The sequence below is a fragment of the Sphaeramia orbicularis genome, chromosome 14, assembly GCF_902148855.1.
Source record: "Sphaeramia orbicularis chromosome 14, fSphaOr1.1, whole genome shotgun sequence".
Lineage (NCBI taxonomy): Eukaryota > Metazoa > Chordata > Actinopteri > Kurtiformes > Apogonidae > Sphaeramia > Sphaeramia orbicularis.
Window position 1 is genome coordinate 33851245 of NC_043970.1, and position 26699 is coordinate 33877943.

Here is a 26699-nt window from a genome sequence, read left to right on the forward strand (position 1 = left end):
TATTGTTGTCAATGTGTGTAATGTATAATCCTTTACAGAACACAAAACGTTTTGCTTTTAACAATTTTTGCTACAAGTTCAACAGTTTTTCCTCCCACCTCCTTTTTCACTATTTACACTTTGAAAAGTTTTCAGAGACTTATCTAAATAAACTGGTCGGTGGTGATATGTCGTGTGGGAGACAGGGCAAATATGTGTTTGTGCATTTTTCCAAATTTGTAATTGTTGTATTTTAAGTACTAGAGGTCTTTTTTTGGCATTTTAGTTTGAGTTTTTTTCCCAATAATATCAAAAGGCGATAATGCTGTGGGCTTTTCCTCCCAACATGCACATGTCCTTCAAATGTACATCCCCTCACTCCTTCACCATCACTTTCACACTCCTCTCATCCTTTAAAAATCACTGTCAAGGTGTGAATAGATCCACACTTTTTCCACAGCGTTAATGCAGAAATGCATAATATAGAACCAACCAAAAGGCAGTTACACTGATGTGGGTGTAGAGTTTGTTTTGCACCCACCTTTAATCAAATTGCATCAGTCACAGTATGATTCTACATTTTGCACATTCATAATCTTACATAAAGCTCCTGTTGATGAGGGAGAGCAAGTCCTTGTCTATGCAAGGGAAACGTTTGTTAATAATAATCTGACATTCAGACCAGTTCTTCAGAGGGTGTGTTTATCTGCACATTAGGCTGTGCCATTGGTGTACTGGGAAAGCTTATTCTCCAGGTCACAGATTCTCTTCTCCTGAGACAAAACTGTGGCCTTCAGATTCTGAATCTCCTCCAGCAACCTCTCAAGCAGCTGAGGCTGAACGGGAGAGGGGAAAGAGTGGATAGAGAGGGAGGAAAAAAGAAGAAAAGGGAGGAAATGTCGTACAAGGAAGGGGGAATAAATAAGATGAGGAAAAGGAGAAAACAGAAAAATAGGTCAAGGACAGTAAGCTACAGGAAACAGAAGTAAAGAGGGGAGAAGTAAAAAAGATGAGAGCAGCTACAAATAGAAAAGAGCTGAACAGAAAGGGGTTTAACAAAGACAGGTGTAGCATTCAGATTAAAGGGTTCAAAGCTACAAAGTATGAATATGAAAGTGAGAAAGGTAAAAATACACACAACTTACCGGCAGACTATTGGTGTCGCAGGTGGACATGCTACGCCGGGTGGTGGGTCTGGACTCCAGGACGTTCTTCTTTGCCACTTTGAGCTCTCGGCTCTTCGGCGGCATGTAGCCCTCCTTCATGGAGATCAGAATCGGGTCTTCATCCCGGCCATCCAGCCACTCTTCGGGCTCCATGGCGGGCTCAGGCCCCGCTGTGTCTGGGTACAGGTCGTCCTGGAACAGGTCTGACTGTGTGAGGGGAAAAACACAGAAATTTCCGCAGTTACAGGTTTCTTTCAAATGGGTTGAACGGAAGAGAAAAGTTTCAAACAGTTATTGCCCTGAGGAATGTGTTGAAGGAACGTTTAGATGGGCGGTGGTTCTTACTTTTCGTGGCACTGTCATTGTGATGGGTTCACACTTCTTATCATGGAGCTTGAATAACCTAAGAAGAACAAACCCGTCAGTTGCTGGTATTTGGATAGTCCACCCAGCAGAGTTTAGAGTATATGACAATGGCTGGGACTCAACAAATCAGCTGTTTCAGGGTCAAAACACAGTAATGTCAGATCAGGGAGCGAACTTTAATTGATTGCCATTCCAACATTTATTTCAATATAAAGTAGCTCCTTGTTTTGGATAATCCCTTATGGTCCAACTAAAGCAAAAATTAATTTAAAAGTAAAAATGTGGGTCATTTAGCAACACTAATCTGTCTAATTGTCTCTAAAATGTCCCATCAGAGAGATTTTGAATACTGTGTTTTGACCCTTCATGTTTTCTGAAGAACTGTCACGGGTCGACTGATAATGCATTTTTAAAAACCAATAGAATACCAATAGTTTGTGGCAGGAAAAAGTCAATGAATTATTAATTATGTAATACCAGTAGTGCAGCTGAAAAATCTTTAACTTGTTAGTATCTCTAACTTCAGCAGAAAATGGACAAATCAAATAGTAATAAATAAATCTGGATCCCTGAACATTAAAAACAAAGTATTTAACTTACAAATGTGTAATATATTCATATGTAGTTGTTATTCTCTTTGGAGTTGGGATAATAGTTTCCAAAACAATACAGACTGACTGGCAAATCACATGAACTGACTGATCAGTCTGTCTCTTCTATTCAGAGATAATCTGTTGAATATCTTTGTCTTTTTCACCCTTTCATGCATGATATATGAGAAAAATTTGACATTTTAGTCAGTTTTTATAAATCCTTTCTTCTTAACCCATAAAGACCCAGTGGTGCTTTTGTGTCAGTTCCCAAATGATTTTTTTTTTCTATATTTAACCTTTTTTAAGTGATTTATCACCATTTATTGTAATACTATCCTCTTTATTTTGATTTTTTTTTTCAGTAGAAATCATGTTTTTTCCTCTACTAGTGGCATTGTACCTGTAGCTAAAATGCCCTCCTGTGGTGCAACAGTGGCATTGCACCCAAACACCCTCTTGTGTCCCGTGTTGCAACAACGATCGGAGGGAGGGACATTGATGGGACGTACACGGGGTGGGGCCGAAACGTGCATTATATAGTAGGATTTAACTTACTGATTGTGTAGATGTTCATAAAAGCTCATAGTAATTCCAAAGGTTATCATATTAAAACAGAGAAAACTGAAGAAAAAGTGACTTTTTAGCAAAATATATCATTAACTGAACGTCAGAACAAGTGTCCCCATCCACTATCATTTGTCAAACTCCATGGGTTTCACCGGTGAATCAATGTTGTAGAGAATGACTGTGTTTAGCCTCTGAACGTCCAAATGAGTCATATTTGATGACCATGAAAAGATGACAAACTGCATTTTACACCAATTATTTACATGTATCGACAGGATTAGTGTATCAACAGGTATTAACCCTTTCATGCATGAATTATGAGAACCTTCGTCAAGATTTTTTGTCTAGAGTGTTTTTATTCCTCCTTAGACATGAAAAAAACAACGTGATCGAGTTTTTTTTTTTTTTGTCATGTAGTTACAAAAATGTCCATTCAGCTACACCATGCATTTAATTTTTGAAGCAAAGAAAGATATATTTAAAACCCCATAGGGTCAAAGCACAGTAATGTCCCGTCAGAGAGCGAACTTTAATTGATTGCCATTCCAACATTTCTGTCAGTATAAAGTGGCTCCTTGTTTTGGATAATCCGTTATGGTCCCACTAAAGCAAAAATTAATCTAAAAGCAAAGATGTGGGTCATTTAGCAACACTAATCTGTCAAATTGTCTCTAAAATGTCCCATCAGAGAGATTTTGAATACCGTGTTTTGACCCAATAGCAGAAAGTGATATGAAAAGAATGAAATTAAAACATTGTTAACTGCTGCTAATGTGATGTTTTCTCACATTTTAACATATTCTAATACTAGTTATTACTCACTTCATGGAGGTAATATGCAAAAAAAAACCTTTTTGTTTAAAAAAAAAAAAAAAAAAAAAAAAAAAATGGTAATTGCAGTCTAACAACTAACAATTGATTTACACTCAAACATGTTACTGCAGATCAGGTTTATCAAGAACAGCAAAGTTATAGTAACGGTATGAATTGCAGTGTATGAGATGATGCATAAGTGGCTGATATGGAACTAAAACAACAAAACCCATGAAAATACAAGAGAACAGCTGTAGAATAACTGTCCACTGTAGTGACCGTGATGCATGAAAGGGTTAAACAGTTTACATCAGTAGATGGTTTAGGTCGTCAGTGGCTGTTTGGGTCTTTATGGGTTAAAATTACATATCAAATATTGAACAGCTGTTGGAGGACAGATATACTCTCTGAACTATCCAAATAGAATGTTTCCCAGTTTTTTTACATTTGTCTATGAAGACCTCCTACTTGTATTAAGGATCGATAAACACATTGGAGTCAGTAGTGACAGAAGTCTGGTCCATGCTTTACCTGGCGATCTCACACTTGGTGACGTCCACACCTCTCTTTGGCATGAAGCCCATCCCTCTCTGTGGTTCCTTACTGCTGAAGGTGCTGAGGTAGTGGACGTACGGCGGCTCCTCCGTGATTTCAAAGTAACGAATACTGCTATCTCCCTAAATACACACAAAAAGTCACGTAGAGCACCACAAAACAACACGGGGACCGTGTTATTATTAAAGGTTGGAAACACTGGATGCACACACTTTTGTTTGAAAAGAAATGGAGACAGGAAACCAAACATAAATAACATGTTGCAGTGATGTGGTACCTTTCCACAGAGGTAGACCATGTTTGCATCTGCATCATAATATGGTAACAACACTCCATTACTTGTGTCGAGCTCCAACAGTGCAATAGGCTCCTCAAAATTTGTCTGTGGACAATGGAGATAATGACATTTTTAAAAAGTTGACACAAATATGTACAGTATTTGTGTCCTGTTTGCTATGAGAACCTGTTAGAGTAAAGTCTCGTACCGGGTCCCAGAGCCCCAGTTCTCTCTGACTCATTCTAGTGAATCCTGTGGTGAAGATGTTTCCGTCTCTGGTGAAGATGGCTCTCATCGGTCGGATCCCCTCATGAGGAGCCAGACGTTCCTGTTGGTCAGCAGAAAGACGTCACATCACAAAAACAGCTCAAGGTTAGATGTTCGGGGATCTCATCTCAGAGAACGGTCGACCTGAAGTAACCTGTGTCTTAATATGCAAGTATTATTTTAACATGTTGCTGTGGATTTTATAACTTGTTTAATATTCAAAGTAAATCTGTAAGAGTGTGACACACATCATTATGTTTTTCATATTAATTTTAATCTGTAAATTAATAAATAACTCTAGCTGTAAAATATTATACATGCAGTGAAGTTAAAAGTATACAGTAGCATAAAATCTAGTATTCTTTATCTTATTTAATTGTATTTCTTGAGCTGGAGGACATATGAACTTCAGCCTAATCTCTATTAGGGATTGATAATGTTAATATGTACATGTTATCTGTTGAAAATAGTGTGCAAGTTTACATCAAAATTTCAAAGAAAGCATTACACTTCACTTCTGCTTTTACATCAAGTATCCATCTTCTAGTAATGATTATGTTGGATCTATACTATAATCATATTTTTATTACCCCGCCCCCCCAAAGGGGAGGCAAGGGGTATTGTTTTTGGTTCGATCTGTTTGTTTGTTAACACTCTAGCAGCAGAGCTGTTGGTTGAATTAATACCAAATTCGGTTTATAGATTGCCAGTGACCAAGAATAGATGTGGTTACATTTTGGGAAAAGTAAGTCTAAGTTAAAATTTTTCATGAATTTTTAAAATCATTTTTTACCCATTTACTTATAATGGGTGAAATTTCAAATGTCTATAAAAACATAAGTTTTGTTTCAATTTACTTCAAATGTGGCACATATAAAAAGGCAATTAATATGTTGACATCAGCACACGCATAGATATGATGACATCAGCTGGATTAATGCCAAAATAAGATACAATACATGCAAGGGGCGGGGTTTGTTGTGCCCAGCACCACTTGTTTTATTTATTACAGCTGATTTTCATTCTTATACTTTTTCCCATTTAAGTAAGTACTTTGACTGAAGTACTATCCAAATTATAAATTTACAGTACGAATATGAGATTTCTTGCAGCTTCATACCTCTATTCCTATTCTATTTGTGTTTGTTAAATTGTACTGAATTTGGATGTTTATGACAAAGTGAAGGATTAAATGTTTTTTTCGGGTTGAGTTCTTCAAGTCAATATTATTTATCTTGAAAGTCTGTAAAATTCTCTTGTATTCAGTAGAAAAAGTTGAAGACAGGCTTAAGTAAAATAAATAAGTGCTACAGTAAAATCTACCAAACACATTAATTAATACTAGAAAAGCACTCGGAGAGCGCAGACCTCCGCCAAGGCTGATCAGTGGCCCCCCCCGTGGGCTCCCCCACGCCAAGGAGGTTATGTTTTTGCCAGGGTTTGTTTGTTTGTTTGTCTGTCCGTTAGTGTGCAACATAACTCAAAAAGTTATGGACAGATTTTGATGAAATTTTCAGGGTTTGTTGGAAATGGGATAAGGAAGAAATGATTAAATTTTGGTGGTGATCGGGGGTGGGGAAGCCCATGGGGGGGGCTACTGATCAGCCCCCCCACCCCCGATCACCACCAAAATTTAATCATTTCTTCCTTATCCCATTTCCAACAAACCCTGAAAATTTCATCAAAATCTGTCCATAACTTTTTGAGTTATGTTGCACACTAATGGACAGACAAACAAACAAACAAACCCTGGCAAAAACATAACCTCCTTGGCGGAGGTAATGAATCCCTAAGCATCATAAGAAGATGCTGGACCTTAACTTACTTTTACTCACCACATTAATGTATTAGGGTCTATCATGATACACTGTATATCATATAGTATGAACTGTGTCTGTTTTTTACCCACTCACCGCCACTACCTCCCTCTTTCTGGGGTCACAGACACGCAGACGTCGGTCCTTACAGGTGGTGCAAAACAAGCTGCCGTTTCGGTTCCAGCTGATGCTATAGATGAGGTCTGGGTGGTCGTCCATGGAGATGAGGGGCTCACCTGTCCCCACGTTCCAGATGATGACTAGATTATCACTGCCTGGGGGGGGGGGTCAGGGAGGGAAAACAAACATGGCTCAATCTAGATTTTCCATCAGCATTCATTTATCAACACACATATCCCTGTTACATAACATGTAAAAGAAAGGTCTCATGGAATTAAACATTACAGTGTCTTCTTGTGTGGGGGTTTTACCCGCAGTGAGGAGTATGTTGCGTGCAGTCGGGTGCCAGCTGACGATCCCGACCCGTTTGGAGTGACCCTCCAGGACTACAATAGGCTCTGAGATGGGGCGGGTCAGTGAATTATCCGGGATCTGCCAAACCTGGAAACATAACCCGCCAAAAAATATAAGTAAAACCAAGATATTATGCTACAATGAATGAATTTAGTGTAATTGTACAATGGTCCTGTAAGGTTATTTTCAGTCTGAGACACTGTCAGTGGTTTGGGATGGACCAACTACATAATACAGTTTGCTGTTAAGTTTTCACCTTTTAATTTCTACAAACATCTACTCAGTGGTGTAGTGGTCCCTGGAGAAGAGGGTATACTCTCAATTGTTGCCTTTTTTATTTTATTTTTTTATTTTAAAAGGAGTCCAGAAAAACGCCCTGTTTTAGAAACAGTGACATATAAGCCTACTCTATTTAATTTACCCAAAAATCCATCAGTAGTATTTGTTCACTATTATAAAATGATCATGACTTGATCAGGAACAGTTTGTAGGTATTACTGGTCACACAAGCAGCTGCATGAATGTAAATGTATTCAACATGAGGCAAACATAGGATAACGTTAGCCTTTCATAACGTTAGCCTACTCACATAGTTGAACTACTAGTAACAAAATCTCTTCTCTAACTCTGCAGTCATATGACCAGTAGTTAAAAACAGTGACTCATTTGGAAACCACCTTAAAACTTATCACAGAATTATGTATTCCATGAAAGTAGGTTCTCTCGATATGTGTCACTCATTTGAAAGACGTTTTCTCTGCCTTTCTCCTTCACATTTCCAACTAGAAAACTAGACCTCTGCCAAATCAGATCAGTCCCCCTGATCACCACCAAAATTTAATCATTTGTTCCTTGTGCCAGTATCAACATTTCCTGAAAATTTCATCAAAATCCATCCATAACTTTTTGAGTTATCTTGCTAACAGACAGACAAACAAACCCTGATGAAAAGATAACAATCGCACATCCTTCAACGAGACGTGCAGTGACCTGTCAATCAACTGGGGTGGCACTTGCACCTGAGGTGTCCAATCAGGTTCCTGAGGTGGCCAGCACTAGTCTAGTTGGCAATATTTTCCTCGACACGACCCGCCCTACTCTACCTCTGATTGGCTCTACCTCTGATCACTCCTCAATCAGTGAAAGTGCCGAGTACTAGCCAATTAGAGGCAGAGTAGGGCGGGTCATGGCTTCACCATCCTAGGGGAAACCATGGGCAACTTGACTCATAGATATTACTGAATGGTGCACATCGGGGGGATTTAGAAGTGGGTATACACAATGCTGACTGAAAAATAAGTAGGTATACGGCGTATACCTACTACACCACTATACTGGACTACACTATTGCATCTACTGCAAACATCTACAAAATATAGCAAAGAAATGGTTAGATTGCTATTAAACATGCAATTTTGATGAAGTGATAGAAATGTGTTCCTTTCTGTTCTGCTCTGCATAGGCCTTACTGAGTGCATCTGTACATCTACAAGCACATACTGTATGTTTCACTCTACTGCTAAACTCAACACACTGTCACAGATTTAATTTTAATCAGTTCATAAATTTACTGGAGCAAAGACTGCAGTTCCAAACACACATCTCTGATGCGTTTTGCTGAGGTGACAACTGATCACACCAACATGACAGCGTCCACACCAGTCTGTTATTACAAAATGAACACAAACTCACTATAGAAACTTTTTATACCTCAACTCATTTATTCTCTATCCTCTCTGGGGTTTTGAGACACTGAAATTAAAAAATACTGAGGTTAGGACACCAACGTCCCTCTGCATCACTGGACACTAAAAATCTGACTAATTATTTGGTGTTTGATTAATGTCAAATTCTTTTAAGTTTAAGTAATAACATATATTTTTTCCATCTAATACACAACATAATCAGCCTTAACAAGGCATCCTCAGTTAATTTTCATTGTATATATGATACAAAATCTTCCATTTGTTGTTAAATTCTCATGAAACATTGTAGATGACATCCCCTCTGTGCCTCTCAGCCACTATAAAGTAGTGACAATAGGCTAGAATTCCACAAACTGAATATAACTTAACCATGTAATGAAAATGCATACTGTCAGGAGGTACGAGTTGACTTGAAAATGTGCTAAATGTGTCCAATGTCCTTTTTTTATAAGGAGAAAAAAAATAAAGATGACAAATCTGATCAATGATGTCTCATCAGCGTCACTATCACAGTCAGAAAGTGACTTTAGTGTTTTTAGTCACAGCACACAGAGGGTGATGAGCTGATTCACATAAACACACACTCACACTGCTCTGTCCCTGTTGCCCCCCCCCCCCCCCCCACACACACACACACACACACACACACACACACACACACTCTAATGATCCCTTTCAGATGATACAATGATCCTTCTCTGTGAAATGAAGAGAATGACATCACGGTTATGGCCTTTCTGTAGCTCTGAGACTGGACAGCTGCAACCGTCGACTGTGCGGTGGACCGGCCACTGACTTAACGCACACAATCAAAGCACACACACACACACAGGCAAATATGCAGCCCTCCAACAGCATCCCAGCAGCTGTTGCCATTGGAGAAGCAGCATTTCAGTCATTCGATTATGCAAAGATTCCTGCAACATCGTTGTGAACAAGTGTGAGAAAATCTGTCCTCTGACACATGTTCAGCTAACAGACGTGTTACACAAACAAAAAAAAGATATGCTGACCTACCATACGTACCGTGCACTCATACAGTACAAAACAATGATGCAGTAAAGGCTGTATTTGATCCCTAACTTTATCTCTCGGTCAAACTTGTGAAAATGTTCAACTTGTGTCTCATCCATCCACTGAGACACACAATCACATACCAAGAGCAACAGGCTACCTTCTGCTGTTGTTTTGGCAGTGACACACACATTTTATTTTCGCAAGCTTTTTTTTTTTTTTTCGATTTTTTTTTCCTGACATACACTGAATAACCATTACAAATATTTTTTTTAGATTCAATTAGTCTTAATGGTAAATAAATCATGTGTATGCAAACAGTCCATTTGTGTCACTGTCAAAACATTTGGCCTTGACTATAATACAATGACCTGGCCATGGGGTTGAGGCCTCTACTATATCAGATACAACCAATGGAAAGGCTATAATTTTAACTCCCTGTCATCTCTTGTAATCTCTTGTTGACAAGAACTGAGGATGTGTGATTCAATTTCTGTTCACAATAAATGTTTTAAACATAGTAAAGACATGGAAATTTAACTTTTGACTATTTTATTCATTTCTACTTTCTATAGGTAAATAGTTAACTATTAGATAGTTTTAGTTTCAGGGTTAATTTGACATTAAGTTACCGTAATAGGTACAAATGGCAGGTGTAATAAACTCTAGCTGCAGCCCACACATTTTCAGTCAGCATTGGCTTTCTTCCATGTATTTGAGGCTCTTGTCTTGTTGTAGATAACTGTTTGTATTTTTAAAAAAAACAAAACAAAACAAAACAAACAAAACAACTCAACAGAGACTGACATAAACTGAACTGAACTGAACTGGTCCAGATATCACAGTGACCCCTGCTGATTGAACTCAGTCATGAACTGCAGAGACACAGCAGAACAGCTAAAGTTGCTTTTATCTCAGTCCAGAATCCAAAACAAGTGTTCATACTTTTATTCATTATGAACTGTTTTCTTTCCTTTATACTCCAAAAGTCATGGCTACAGAGCAATGACCTGCTCTCCAAGTGAATGAAGGCACTGAAAATTAAAATGGTGTCACGATACAGTTTGTAAAGTGACATGATCATAACAAATTATTTCATGTGAGTATGAGACGACTACAAGATTCACCATAGAATAATGTTTTATCTATTGTGTGCATGCTGTTTTTTCATACTCTTGTTTAATCTGTGTTTACATAGACTACATACCTATGCACTCAGTCAGCCTAAGCTACATTCAGCTCTAATGAAAGGATGCTTGATGGATATCAAAACTGAAAAGAAAAGTGCTATTAAATAGAAAATGTCCAAGGTCTGGGTAAGATGTATCTCTGCAATAAAATAACACCAAAATGCAGATTTAAAGGAAATAAACCAGAGGTCAGATCTCTGGCATACAAACAAAAACACAGATGTTCTATAACTACCATTCATCTAACTCTTAACACACACAAGAACAGGTTGGACTCAAAATACCGTCAAACTTGTCAAGGAAAAAATACACAGGTTGATAAAAAGATAGATGAAGCAGTGCAGGTAGAAACACTGGCAGACGAATAAACAGACGACACAAACTCACACTGTGACTGTTATGAGTCACTGAAAAACAAACTCCTCTACATCTATTTATAACTTTTACCAACTCTATGTTTTTTTGTTGTGTTCCTTTTCACAAACACTTTTTCCACTGTCATTACCATCGCAGTGCAGTCCTCTGAGCAGCTGGCCAGGATGTTGTCGTCATGGGGACACCAGTCGATGTCAAGGACAGGTCCGGAGTGGCCGATCACCAGCGGGTAATTCTTATCCACACGACCTGTCTGCAACACACAGATGCAGAGACACAATCTGTTATCTCAGCTATATTGTCCCACTGTTTCTCATGACAAGTGTTCGTCTGCGTATCTGGATGTCTCTTTGTGCACCTGTAAGCACTTCAGTGACTTGCATGTAGATCTGCATGTCTACACTTCAAGTTTGTTTTATGTAATGACTGTCTCAAAAGTATTGCCTAACTTTGTCAGATGTCTCTTTCGAACATCAATCCACCAGCCCTCTGTGTGTCTTGTATGTGCTCTAATAAGATCCCTATAACTATCCATATTTATATTTACATATACCCATGAAGATGGGGATGTTTTTTACACTGTATATTCTGTGATCAGTTGCCTTTGTACAGGCACCAGTATAAACAGACTTGGGCAAAGGCCTGCGACTAAATGTCTTGGACTCAAATATATTACTTCCAATGAGTCCTGAATTATGTCTTTTGCATTACATTTAATATATTGGCTCACTTTGGTCACAAGTTAGATATTTTCAATATAAGATAAAAGCTGTAAAACAAATCTTAAAATGAAAACATTACAAATGCAAAGAAAAGAGGGAAGAAAACAAGTAAATAGCTGTTCACTGGGAAAACAATGAAATAAGATCAAACAAGTGGTGCCAGGCACAACAAACCCCGCCCCATGCACATGTTGAAGCTTATTTTGGCAGCGATCCACTCTTTCATCCATCTTCAATATTTACTAAATGTAAAAATTATATATGTGCCAAGTTTGAAGTAAACAAAACTGATGTTTTTATAGACATTTGAAATTTTGCCCATTATAAGTAAATGGGAAAAGAAAAAGATTTAAAAATTGAACAAAAAATTTCAAAAAGAAGCTACCACTTAGACATTCTGCAGAGTGATGCATAAAATTAATCTCTATAGCTCTGCAACACTTTAAGTACATAGAGTTAAAACTGACATTTTTATAGCGATTTGAAATTTTGCCCATTATAAGTAAATGGGGTAAAAAGATTTTAAAAATTCATAAAAAACTTGAACTTTGACCTACTTTTCCCATAATGTAATCACATATATTCTGGGTCACTGGCAATCTATAAACCCAATCTGGTATGAATTCAACCAATAGTTTTGCTGCTAGAGTAAGAAAAACACAAACAAACCGAACCAAAAACCCTTTGCCTTCCCTTCAGGGGGCGGGGTGATAAAATGTTAGTCCATGGATGATTTGAAGAAGGATGAGGGGCAAGTATCAAAATGCATCCTCACGTTAACAAAAACCGTGGCTGAAGTGAGACATGTGAAGATCTAGATATTGCTTTTCAAGACGGAAGATAACTGGTACTTGTAGAAGTTCTGGTTAAAGTGTCCTCAGTATTCAGACACATTCAGGTCAACATAATTCTGTGTAGGAGCTCATATACTTGAACATAGACTGTTGGTTTCATCATCTCAGCTCTCCTCCATTCTTGTAAATGATCAAAGCACTTCAGAAACATCCTCCATCCATAAGTCTTCATGTTCATGTTTCTATAGTGCATTTGATCATTTACAAGGACTGATGTACTTTGGATGATTATCATCAGTCTACAGTCACGCACACCAGCTACACAAACTTATCATTTTGGACTGGGTTTTGCATCTGATCTATAGAGGTTTGGATGTTTTATAAGGCTTTACTGAGGTGTGTAATATTTTTTGAAGACTCCAGGTGGTCACTGATGGCCCCTGGTGGTGGTGTAGACTGAATATATCAGCTGTGTCAATAAGTAGTTCATCACCAAAAGGGGGTACAGACTTTTTCAAAATGGTTTGCAAAGTGCGTAATTTAAAAAAAAATGGCTTTTTTGTTGCTTTAATTATGAGATCAGATGTTGGACTCTTATTTTGACAGATGTGTCACTATGGCAAAGCAAACATTTGACTGACAGATATTTATATGCTGAATATGGTGCAAACATCACCCTGAGTGTGTTAAATAAATACACACTGACAGTAAAAAGGGACTGAATCCAGAGTGTGAAACCTGTCAAAAATAAAACATCAAAACTGAAATGTCACTGAGAACCAAAGAATACACTGTTTTCACTCAACGTGTGTAAAGTGCAGCTGGTTTTGTAAATCCAACATATTGTCATTTGAGAATTTTTTCCAACATTTACATATTATCTAAACATGTTTTCAACGACGTAACCCATAAAGACCCAGTGCTACTTTTATGGCTGTTCCAAAGCATTTTTGTGTGATTTATCACCATTTATTATGACATCATCCTCTGTATTTTGCGTTTTTTCAGTGAACATCAAGTATTTTTCTATATTTAACTCACTGATCACGTAGATGTTCATATAAACTCAGATTAAAGTTGACGGTTATTCCATCAAAAACACTGAAAACTTAAGAAAAATGAACTTTTTCAGCAAAAAGATATCATTAACTACGGTGGCCGACAAGGGCCAAACACATCCAATGGCCCAAAGCGCCTCAGTTGAGAAAACAGCAGCAAGTACAGAAACGATGTAAATTCACAAACTCAAACTCAAGTTTAAACAAGGCACAAAACAAGGAAGGTGGTACAAATGAAAAAATGCACTGCAAGAAACAAAAACAAATACATAATCACCAAATACTCTGCAAATAAAGAAACAATCCAAAGCACAAATTGATTCAAACCAAGAAAACATCTGCAAACAAAAAATGCTGCAGAACCAGTCACTACAACAGAAGTGTTCCAAACCTGCAGCCAGCCAGTGTTTACAGACAACAGACTAGTGTCAAATAGAATCAAATAAAAGTCACATTACCGCACTACGCCATAACTTCCATTTGTTCCCACTGTAGTTTGAAACACTGTCAGTCAGCTGTTCTCCGTCTCTCTCTCTCCATCCTGTGTGTCGCTGCATCGAGCTGTTCTGCTGACAGCGCCCCCTATAGGTTTGGAATGCTTCCGTTGTACTGACTGGTTATGCAGCATTTTTCTTGGTTTGAATAGTTTTGTGTTTTGCATCATTTCTTTATTTGATGATTATGCATTTGTTTTTGTTTTTTGCAACGCATTTTTTCGTTTGCACCACGTTCGTCTTTTTGTACCTCGTTTAGACCTGTGTTTGAGTTTGTAAATTTGCATCGTTTCTGTACTCGCAGCTGTTTTCTCTAACTGAGATGCATTGGGCCATTGCAACGTGTTTGGCCCTTGTCAGCCACCGTAAATTAACAGAACATAAAACAAATGTCTCCATCCATTGTCATTAATTTAGCTCCATGGGTTTTACTGGTGAATCAATGTTGTAGAAGATGACGGTGTTTCCAGTGTAACTACGGAGCCCCTGAACATCCAAATGGGTCATATCTGATGACCATGAAAAGATGACAAGCTGTATTTTACACCAATTATTAACATGTATTGATAGGATTAGTGGATCAACAGCTATTAAACAGTTTACATTAGTAGATGGTTTTGGTTAAAGGTGGCTGTTTGGGTCTTTATGGGTTAATTAAGTTATTCACTCATGTTAATGTAGACTGATACTGGTCTTGTGTCAAACCAAGTTTTAATCAGTGTTGTATTAATATCAAAACTAAAGCTTTTGGATACAACCAGCAAAACCTTGAACTCTTCACTAAATCCATCAAATCAAAGCTCAGCTGCACACTGGTAACTGACCAGGAAACAGAATTATCACCATCTGAACATGATAAATTGCTCTTAATAATCTTCTCTAGATTATTCTGTCTTTCCCTGTTCATATCGTGTGAACATGTGTATCAACTTCTGTGATGTCCCTCTCTTCAAACACACACAAACACACCCCTAGAGGGGTGTATTTATAGTCGAGCGACGAGGCGTTGAAAGGGTAGTTTTTCTCGTGGCCTGTTGAGGACCCAGAGGGGGCCAATGGAAGATGGAGGGCATGCTGGTGGGTATTAATAGCACGTCTGTCCACTTGAACTCCAGCATATAATCACGTCCATTTCTCGGTATCTCCAAAAAATGCGCATTACTCTTCAGCATTAACCACTGTTGGATGAATCACAGAGCTGTCACATATGATGTTTCTCATCACATCCACAATATTTTTGACAATCATTTATCTCTAATATTGATTAAGAGTTTATAATGTTACCACAACTGAACTATGAGGCACATTTTTCTAAAGAATGTTAACCTTAGACTTGACCTTGTTATGCCAGTTTTTTTTTTAACAAATTGTTTTGAAGCTGGTGAACTTCTCTGTTTCCATGAAGCATGACAGTGATTGGCAGTTGATGTTAGCAGAGCAACTCAAATGAAACCTGCTGAGTGGAGGCATCTCACAGGGCAGGTCGACTCATTTGCTGCAGACTTGGCTGATTGAAGCGACTTCAGCAGCTATTTGGTTGCACCTAGAGGTGTGATCTGCTAAGTGGACATAAACGTCTCATGAAAAGACTCTTGAACATGTAATAGCATGTTGTTACTGCTTAAATTACTGAATCGTCATTACAGTTTTTGATTCAAATATCAAACAGAAGATAAAAGGAGGTAAACACTACTGGTAACCTACTGTCGTGGAAAAAATTATTAGACCATCAAAAGGCAATCAGGTACTAACTCCTGTGTATCATGTGACTAAAACAGACAGAAAAGAAAACATGGAATGCTTAAAAGCACTGTTTTGGTCAGTACAATGTCATAACTATTGATGTAAGAACTGAAGTAATTTTAGTTATTATCAAGAAAACATGGAAAATTGCTACACAGTAAATTTGCCAGTGTAAAAATGCAGTGTCAAAGTATTTTAATTCTTTCAGAGTTATTCCAACAATGGACAGAGTAAAATTTAACAAGATAACTTCCAGTGTCGGTGGAAATAAATGGAGTTAACAGAGGTTTTACACTGTCAGTGTCATATATTCAGTGTTAAAGTAAATTGACACTCTCAAAGTTAATTCAGCACTGATAAGAACAAAATACCTTTCAGTGTTAAAAAATAATGACTCTAAAAAGCCCCGCCCACCAACCTCCGTGCTCAAACCGAGTGAAAAGTTGGACTCTGGCATCGCCATCTTCCTCACATCGAAAAACTGCAGTAAGTTTTTCTAAATAAACTATTGCTTTTGTTATTTCATCCAAGCACAATCTGTGTGCAAGAATATAGTTACGTTGTTGTTGTCAGCGTTGGGTATATGTTTTCAAATACCGAATTTCAAATGGATAACATGATATTGGTACGGCGGCTTTCATTTTAAATGTCATTTTATGTTTACTTTTAAATGCAATATTTCATTTTCACTTGGAATAAATTGGGTACAGAAATAATTGTATCTTTTTTCCCCCCTGCAGACACTGGGACTATAGTACATCATATATAACACTGGTAGGAGGTAGTTAAAAATCAACACTCTTTGGAGTAATTTATTTATCAACATGTAGTGTTAATGAGGTTTAACACTGGAAAAGTTACTTCTTAACACTTAACTCTTTGGTGTTGAATGTGAATAACGCTATGGGTGTTACTTCTCACAGTGCAAAACTTGATCGACACTAATTAGTGTAGTGTAGTCTAAAATATTAATTCTTACTAGAGTAAAGTTGACTCTGGAAATGTAACTCTATGTTCAGTGTAAATTTTACACTTTGTAGATAGGGACCATATGTTCACTGAGGTAGTGTTAAAATTAACTCTTTAAGTGTTATATAAACACTGGCGATTTTACTGTGTAAATATCAGTTCTGAAACTAAACTCTTATGAGCTATTTTTGTTGTTATCATTATTATATTTGTCCAAACAAATGTACCTTTAGTTGTACCAGGCATTAAAATGAACAAGAAATTGAAGAAAACAAGGGTGGTCTAATAATTTTTTCCGCAACTGTATTTAAAAAGGGATCAAGAATGAAACACTACCTTCTTGTGCATTACACAAGTTCAGCTTCCTGTTTCTGATGTCCATCATGTATTTTAAGGGGATGTTATCATCATGAGGTTCGAGGAACTTGTACACCACCCCGAAGCATCTCAGCTTCAAAGGCCTGATCTGTCCTGACTGGTTGCTTTTCCTGTCATTGAATGTCTGCTTTAGTAATTACAGTGACTTTTCCTGGACTTCCCCAACATAACAGCTCAGAGCATATGTCACGGCGTCCGAAATTAGGAAGAGGACATACTAAAATGTACCAAATGTTATCTGAAATCATTTTTAATTGAATGAAAATCATGGATAAATAGCTTCTAACATCATTTAAGCAGCACTTTATACAGTAGCATGCACAATTTAAAACCGATTAGCTTTAAGAACAGGATGAGACACAAGCTTCCTTAGCATTTCAAGTATCTTGTCTTGTGGAACAATCTGACCTCGGCACGAAGCTGGCAGCCAAAAGACTTTTTTTTTCACTATGGTTGCTGATGTCATGCTCCTTCAACACTGCAACAGCTACTTATAGCTTTACAGAACGTTCAGTTACTAAGACGAGCCTCTGAACAGAAGCAGTGCTTAGTCAAGAAATCTGAAGCCGACTCTGGGTAGAAGACATTTGCAGTGTCCAGAGTGAATGTTTGAAGCCTGGAAATTACACTAGTTATCAGATAAACTTCACACACCAGTTGTTCTGTCATACCTCAAGGCAGTTAGGGTAAAGCTTTGGGAAATTATAGATACGCTTTGCTGTTTTCATAGATGCATATCATTAATCTCACATTTTGGAGCCACAATAAACTAAGAGGAGAAGATTTTAGCTTTTCATGGTCACACTTGCTCCAATATTTAGTTGGCTGATTTGCATGGCCCAGAGTGGCTGCCTAAAAAATAATTCCAGTTCATAAACACCAAGGTAGAGAATTGTGAAGGTATTGTGAAGGTATTTTAACTTGACCTCTTTTCTTTAAATGTCATAAAACTAATATGTTTGTGTAGCATTAATGAGGATGAGCCAGAAACTGAATGCTTGAAAAGACCTAAACAGCCAACCCAAAGCACCTGCTGATCTGTGTGTTAGATGAATGCTAAACCACTAATTACATCATTACATTTATATAATTCAACTAAAATGCAGTTTTTCAGATTTTCCGCAACATCAGATATGATCCATTTGGATGTTCAGTGGTTCTGTTGTGAATATGGAAACACTGTCATGTTCTGCAACATCGTTTTGTCAGTAAAACCTGTGTAGTTTGACACATGAGAGTAGATGCAGACACTTGTTTTATGTTCAGATAATGATATATTTGTCTGAAAAAGTTACATGATCAGTAAATGAAATATAGGAAAATACCTGATTTTCACTGAAAAATGCAAATTGCAGAGGATAATATTAGAATAAATGGTGATGAAACGCTTTATCAGGAAAGGTTCAATTCATTTTGGGGTCACCATAAAAACAGTTCCAGTTCTTCAAGGATTAATAAGCCCCCATGAGGTGCTTCAAGTTGTTTCTTGGAGTTTTTCTGGACTTGTTGGTATTGTAAGGTTGGTCACGTTGGACTGGTTTTAATAGATTTCTCTGAAGTGTTTTAGGTGACTTTAGTAGCATTAGAAGTCCTTCCTAAGTTGTTCTGAACTAAACTGACTGAAGCAGTTATAATAATAATAATAATAATAATAATAATAATAATAATAATAATAATAATAATAATTATTATTATTATTATTATCATTATTATTATTATTATTATTATTATTATTATGGATTAGATTTATATAGTGCTTTTTTATGAACGCATACTCAAAGTGCGTACAACACAGTTAACACAGAAACAAGCACAATGAAAATATAAAAAACATAATCATGTCAGCAGAATGCTCAGTCAGCATTTTCTGAAGTAAACATCACCTGCTGTGACACAAAAAAACCCTGTGTCAATTTTTAACATAAACACTAGAGTCATCATCACTGTCGTTGTTTTAACTCCTCTCTATACACAAACATGTGCCCTTTGACCTCTGGACTGACCTTAGAGAGGGGTAGGACCAGGAAAGCTCCTCCTCCACTGGATTCAATGATGACTGCCAGGAACTTTGGGTTGACGGCACAGAACGAACTGTCCCACGTCACCTTGGAGACACGGATGTCATCATAACCCTGCTCGGCCTTCACCGCCTGGCCGAAGACGTGGCGAAACTTACTCTGCCGCACAATGCTGCGACTCATGGCTATGAGAAGAGGAAGGACAGAGAGTTTGACAGGGACACAGAGATACTTCATACAACAAACCTAATCTCATTATATTATCTGTATAGTGTATGTTTAAAAAAGCTAATGTATTTAATATTACATTAATATACTGTATATATAATATATATTATAATATAAATATTAATATATTTAATTTGTTTTTATGGCTGTAGTTTTGGGATTATCAGTATTCTGTGTCTTTCATTGCATTCTTTATTACTTGTCATAAACAAATGTAACAGTTATAGAACATCAAATCATCTGCCCAAACACACAGACAACCGCAGCAAATGATACAGGTTCAACAATGGAATGAAAGTCTAAACAAAGAATCAGAATAAACACAAGCAATGAATCAAATTAATCAAAGGATGATAAACTCAATTAAAATATAACAGACATGAAAAAAAGGAACATAATAAAAAGTTAGTAAGTAAATTAATCTGAGCTACTGAGAGATTAATGTAGAGAGTTTTTCATAGAAAGTAGGTAGTAGTAAATAGGCAAGCAAGAAGTTTTTGCAGGGAATGTAAATGGACTCAACAAAGATCAACCAAAAATACTTCATTTACCGTTGTCAAACACGACCCAAGTGTTCTTAGTGCAAATGAAGACCGTGTTGAAAAAAACTGTGCAGAAAACACTAATAAGCAGGTGGTGCCAGGCACAACAAACCCCGCCCCTCGCATGTATTGTAGTTTATTTTGGCATCGATCCAGCTGATGTCATTATGTCTATGTGTGTGTTGATGTCAGCATTTCAATTGCCTCCATATATGTGCCAAGTTTGAAGTTAATTGAAACAGAATTGATGTTTTTATAGACATGTAAAATTTCAGCCATTATAAGTAAATGCAAGAAAAAAAAGATTTTAAAAATTCTTTTAAAAAAAAAGTAAACTTTGACCAACTTTTCCCAAAATGTAATCACATCTATTCTGGGTCACTGGCAATCTATGAACCTGATTTTGTATGAATTCAACCAATAGTTTTGCTGGTACAGACATGTAAAAATTTGCCCATTATAAGTAAATGGGGAAAAAAAAAAAAGATTTAGAAAATTCATAAAACATCTGAACGTTGACCTACTTTTCCCAAAATGTAATGAGATCTATTCTTGGTCACTGGTAATCTATAAACCCACTTTGGTATGAGTTCAACCAATAGTTTTGCTGCAAGAGTGTTAACAAACAAACAAACAAACAAACAAACCAGACCAAAAACAATACCCCTAGCTTCCCCTTTTGGAGGGGGGGGTAAAAATTGCAATAAGATATAGTGGAGCAGAGGAAAAAAGTCATTTTAAAGCACATATGGTCAATTTATTGTTGATTTCAGTACTTTGAGACTCTTGTAGACATGCTGCTAGTTTGTTTTACATGTATAGTTTAAAGAACACAAAAGTTTTTTTTTTTTTTTTGGGGGGGGGGTGTCTACAGAGGTAATAGATCCATCCTTGGACACCACTGTAAAATCTGCTTTCTTTTCAAAGTGTTGTTTGATGAATTTCCTTAAGGTTCTCCATTTACTGTGAGTTATTATCAATATTTTTAAAGGGCGTCACTCTACATTTTCCTTTGGTGTTAATTTTGTTTTGTTTTAACTTCAGGTAATTACCATACCATACCAACTTTATTTATAATGCACTTTAAGGACTTTACAGCTGGCCAAAGTCTTAATAATTAAGTAAGTAAGTAACTATCTTCTTTTCCTGTTTATTCTTAGTTGACTCAAACTTACAGGACTTTTATCTTTTTAAATAACCTTCATATGTTTTCAACACACTTCTGACCTCTTGTGAATACTGTACAAAGTTCGCAATAAGCTCTGGGATGCGTTTTTAGGCCGGTTGTTAACTGACATCTTGCTGTGCTGTGGATGCCTCAGGCAGAAGGCCAGGGGAGACTGTAATCCCCCAAAACACATGAGGTATTCTATAACAGCGCCTGCCGTCAGTGCAGATATTAATAGTCGATTGTCCCACTCCGTGTGACAGCCAAACATCAAAGACCAACACTAAGACACAGAGCACTGATAGAAGGCAGCCAGAACATTATATATGATGGATAAAATACCAGTTTGAAGCCAGCAATAAAGAGCACAGTGGTTATATTCAGGCACACCCATGTGATGTGATTCCTGTGAGAATATGAAGTTTAAAACGTATCTAACATACACAGCCAGGCTGCACAAGCTTACATAAGGCCAAAACTAAAAACCCAATTGGAGAAGTAGGCCTGCATCAGTCCCAGAAGACTCTTGGTAAAATGCAGCAGAGCTCTTCATCTGGTTTAGAGGCTGATCCCAAACTCAGACCTGTTTGGAGCTTCACAATTTAGAGTCCACTCTGCAGAGGGAATTTTAATTTAAAAAAAAAACCAAACCTATGAGGTGTGTGATATAAAAAAAAACATCAGCTGACCTAAATCCCACCATGGTCATTTCTTAAATGACAGTACCCAACTTTCACACTTTAATACACAACATTTCACCCAAAACCTAAAGGCAGCGGGAGACATGACTGAACGAGGCCAGAGGCTCGCTGTGCTTTCCTGGAAGCTCTCTGTTATCTGGGGGTTACATTCCAGCGACCACTTCAGGCAGGAAAACTGTGGGGCACCATATCATAAATGTCACCTGAAGCAAACTGGTCCAGTAACACTGCAACAAATACCACCGTTATGAGACTTTAATGACCAGTTAATTTACTGTTTATGTGTAAAAGAACAATCTTCAATCATTTACTACACACTTGACAGGGATGTTTTATCTACGCTGTAAAAAATGACTGTAGAATTAACACCAAAAAGTTGTAAAATTGTAACATAAAAAAAACTGTAAGTGACAATACAATACAAAGTTGTTTATTTGAAAAGATTTTTGTGTTAACGATTAAATCAAATATAGCTGTAGTTCTTACAGGAAGAGTATGTGAACAACACCAGATTTGTATGTAGAAATGATGTATTTCTATTGTTTTTAGAAATTAAACTGTAAATTGAAAAACAATGTGGTACTGTTTAAATTGCAAGACCATAATGTTGAAATAACAGCGTATTTGCTTTTTTTTTTTTTATATATGTATGTATATATATATATATATATATATATATATATATATATATATATATATATATATATATATATATATATATATATATATATAAAAGTTATAAAAAAGTAAACATTTAACAATGTTACATTTTAAATTTGTAAATGAATGGGTTGGTAGAGTTGGTAGAGCGGGTCATCCAATAACCAAAGGGTTGGTGGTTTGAATCCTGGCTCTGACTGTCCATATGTCCAAGTGTCCATGGAAGACACTGAACCCTAAATTGCTCCCAGTTGGACCTGGTGGTTTTGGAAAGTGCTCTGGACACCATGAAGGTGTAGAAAATGTGCTGAGTAAGTGCAGTCCATTTACCAGTTAAATCTACATGTTTAAAATGTTAAATCTACATGTTTAAAATGTTAAATCTACATGTTACTCTGTAAATATGTTTACAGCTGGATGTGTTTTTTAACAGTATTGTTCTGGAAACCACAGCTGCCAGTTTTTTTCTGTAAAAACAACAGGATTTTTTTTTTTACAGTGTAGTACATGTGTTTCACAATAAATGTTTTCCATAATGCTGTCAAGATGAAGTTCTACAACCGGTTTATTTAGCATGCCAACTCAGTTCAATCAAATAAAACTCGTAGCAAATGAATATATACATTTAAATAACCTCATGGTCAGAAGTTGAATATTTCTTGGAGAAAGTGACTTTAAAACTGCTTCACATATATTAGTCTTCCTTGATAAGTAGGTTTCTACTGTCTTAGATGATCTGAAATAGTAGGAGCTTTCTGAAAAGTAAAATTCACCTCATAATCTGAGAACATTTTGTGAAAACCTGTGGTGGAACATAACTAGTACTTTTACTCACATACTGTGCAAATTTAATGTACAAGTGTTTGAGTATTCAGTTTATTTAACTCCATGCTTCTACTTCAGGTAAATATTGTGTTTTATTCCATTCTATGCATCTGAGATCTTTATTTACTGTTCATACCCAAACTGTTCATCTCTTTTTGTCCAGTGAAAACCTCATATCTGTAAATATGCTGATTTTAAATGTTTCTATTAAGCTAAATGATAAATTATTAGTTAATGAGTAGAGAAAGGTACCTTTCATCTTTAAGAAAATAAACTCTTGAATATGCTGAAATTGCCACAGTGCTGTTGTTTTGAGTGTGTTGCCAACATATAATTATCTCATAGAATATGATGCACTGGTCTAGATTAAGCTATAGTCATTACATAAACTCCAAACGAACTCAGTCATAAACATTTGTATTCTGTGAAATACGCATTATAGTGAAATGAATCCAGATACCTCATTTAATAGTGAAACACCGACAGGGACCATTTGGCTGCATAATGACGACTAGAGCTGCAACTCCTGATTATTTTTGGTTCTGATAAATCTGCAGCTACAGATGGGTGATATGGATATGACACTAAATCTCTGTTTAGGATTTTATTGATTGTTTTTGTGTAAATGAACTAAAGACAAATACTGTTACTGTTGTTTCTTATCACAAGAAGCAAACAGAGGGCAATGAGAATTTTTGTTGTGCAACAAATGTTTCCAGATCAATGGCCTTGATTCTGACATTAGGGATTTTTTCATGATTTTGAGAATGCAAAACCTTGCATTACATTGATACATTAGTCTGCCAACTATATTTTCTATTTATCTAATTGTTTGGTCTGTAAAATGTCAGCAAATAATGAAAAGATGTGTCCCAAAGCCCAACATGACATCTTTGAATTTTGCTTGGTCATAACATAATGATACATATGACAGAGGAGGAAAGAAAACAGAAAAATATTCACATTTAAGAAGATGGAATCTAACAGTTTTGACTATACTTTTATTTATTAATATGGGGCAGGGGTGTCAAACTCATTTTAGTTCAGGGGCCACATTCAGCCCAATATGATCTCAAGTGGGCCGAACCAGTGAAATAATAACAGTGGAAAAAGTAAAATTATATTATGATCAAGTTTACATCTACAAAGTTTCCTTAAAAATCTGAATAACATGAACAACTTGAATTGTCTTAAGAAAAACAAGTGCAATTTTAACAATATTCTGGTTCAGTTTATCAGTTTATCATTTACACATGTGAGTTACAATTGCACAAAACATTTAGTAACAGGCAGAATATTGGTAAAATTGCATTTACTTTTCTTAAGACATTTCCGTTTATTCATATTTGTTCAGGTTTTTTGTAAAAGTATAGTTTGGTAATGTAAACATTTTCAGGTAATTTTACTTTTTTACACTAGAAAAACAACGAGAAAATTTGGGGTTTTCATTATTTATAGGTTATTATGATAATATTTTACTGGTTCTGACCCACTTCAAATCTAATTGGACTGTATGTGTCTGCATGTGAAACCTGAATTAAAATGATTTTGACACCATTGATTGTTAATATCTTCAGTGTAATTTTTGCATTTCACAAATTCATCTCCTGGGCCGGATTGGACCCTTTGGCGGGCCGGATTTGGCCATGTGTGACACCTGTGATATAGAGGGTGTGGGTAGTGCAGGGGTGTCAAACTCATTTTAGTTCGGGGGCCACATTCACCCCAATATGATCTGAAGTGGGCCAGAACAGTAAAATAATAACAGTGAAAAAAAAGTAAAATTACATTATGATAATGTTTATATCTACATTGTTTCCTTAAAAATCTGAATAATGTGAACAACTTGAAATGTCTTAAGAAAAACAAGTGCAGTTTTAACAATATTCTGCATCAGTTTATCATTTACACATGTGCATTACAACTTACATTACAATTACAAATACACAAAACATTTAGTAACAGGTGTAATATTGACGAAATTGCATTTACTTTTCTGAAGACATTTCACATTGTTCATATTTCTTCAGGTTATTCGCATTTTTTGTTAAAGGATAGTTTGTTCATATAAACATTTCCATGTAATTGTACTTTTTTTTTTTTTACACTAAAACAAAGATAAAATCTGCAGTTGTCATTATTTACAGGTTATCGTGACAGTATTTTTCTGGTCTGACCCAATTGAGATCTAATTGGTTTATAAGTGTACCTATGGAACCTGAAATAACATGATTTTTACACTATTGATCAATATCTTCAGTGTAATTTTTGCATTTCACAAATTCATCTCCCGGTCCGAATTTGGCCCCCGGGCCATATGTTTGACACCTGTGATATAGGGGGGTCTGTGTAGTGTTTTCACAAAGTAGTATGAGTACTTTTACCCAAGTAAAGGATGTGAGATGTGATAGTTGAGTTGTTGGAAAACTCTGCCATGCTCCTTTAAATGTGCTTCAGGTTAATAGAGTCTATGGCGCATGGCACGGCTCTGGAGAACCGAGACAGAGCGAAAGAATGACACTGCCACTTTCCTAATATAGACATGACAAACTGCACTGTCCCACCCGGGCCGGCCGCTCCTCCCCTCACACCCCCCCAGCCCCCCCCCCCCCAGCCTGGTCCTAAATAGACCCAGAATGAAACCCAGACTCTCTGTGGCGCTTTACTGTTAATGAAAGCACCATAAATTTCAAGAGTCAATGCGCACAGCCTATACAAACACACATAAACACATGAACATAGGAGACAAGGGTGGGAGGGGAGGAGGAGGGGGGTGGGTGGGGGGGGTGTAATGTACAACGTGCGCCTTAAAGTAGCCCACAGCTGCCACGCACGACTCATGATCCGGTGTGCCCACTGGGCGGAAAGCGCACAGTCCAAATGTCCCGACAGTGTGTTCTTCTCTAGGGGTCTCCAAAGGTGGGACAGTGTCCTCCCCACAAGCGCAGTACAGCAGCTGACGCACCTCTGCAGTACACCCACTGACAACCCACGCAAATTAGGAAAGATAGCCCATAGACAGCTCACCTCAGGTTTTGGGGAGACCCCTCTTCCCTGGACAACTCTGTCTCTCTCGGTCTCTGCTGTGGACCACTCCTCCTCCTACTGCTGCGGCTGCGGCTGCTGCTTTATTCCCGTGCGTTAAATTCCCAGTGTTCCGGTTTTTCAGGAATTGGACACACAGAGGAGACGCACCGGACAACTGCGTGACGCGACTCGGCAGGGAAAGAGAGAAGGGAG

At 37.1% G+C, this 26699-nt stretch overlaps 1 protein-coding gene across 3 annotated transcripts; it reads right to left on the bottom strand.

Moving 5' to 3' along the window:
• coro6 (coronin 6) lies at positions 1–26699 on the bottom strand. 3 transcript variants are annotated; one of them, XM_030154884.1, is made up of 11 exons: positions 26487–26698; positions 19321–19520; positions 11290–11412; positions 6832–6961; positions 6497–6675; positions 4525–4644; positions 4317–4421; positions 4016–4161; positions 1491–1548; positions 1125–1352; positions 1–815 (listed from the first exon to the last, which is right to left on the bottom strand). In XM_030154884.1, the coding sequence occupies exons 2-11, from the start codon at positions 19516–19518 to the stop codon at positions 693–695; spliced, it is 1410 nt and encodes a 469-aa protein (XP_030010744.1). In that variant the 5' UTR covers positions 19519–19520; positions 26487–26698; the 3' UTR covers positions 1–692. The 3 variants fall into 3 exon arrangements, with proteins under 3 accessions (XP_030010744.1, XP_030010747.1, XP_030010745.1); XM_030154887.1 differs by having other exon boundaries at positions 676–998; positions 26487–26699; XM_030154885.1 differs by having other exon boundaries at positions 676–1015; positions 26487–26699.

Coding starts and splice junctions, on each gene's coding strand:
- coro6 (XM_030154884.1), bottom strand. CDS start 19,518: ATGAGTCGCAGCATTGTGCGGCAGAGTAAGTTTCGCCACGTCTTCGGC. Junction 6,962..11,289: donor CAGAGGACTGCACTGCGATG/GTAATGACAGTG, acceptor TTATGTTTCCAG/GTTTGGCAGATCCCGGATAA. Junction 6,676..6,831: donor CAACATACTCCTCACTGCGG/GTAAAACCCCCA, acceptor CCCCCCCCCCAG/GCAGTGATAATCTAGTCATC.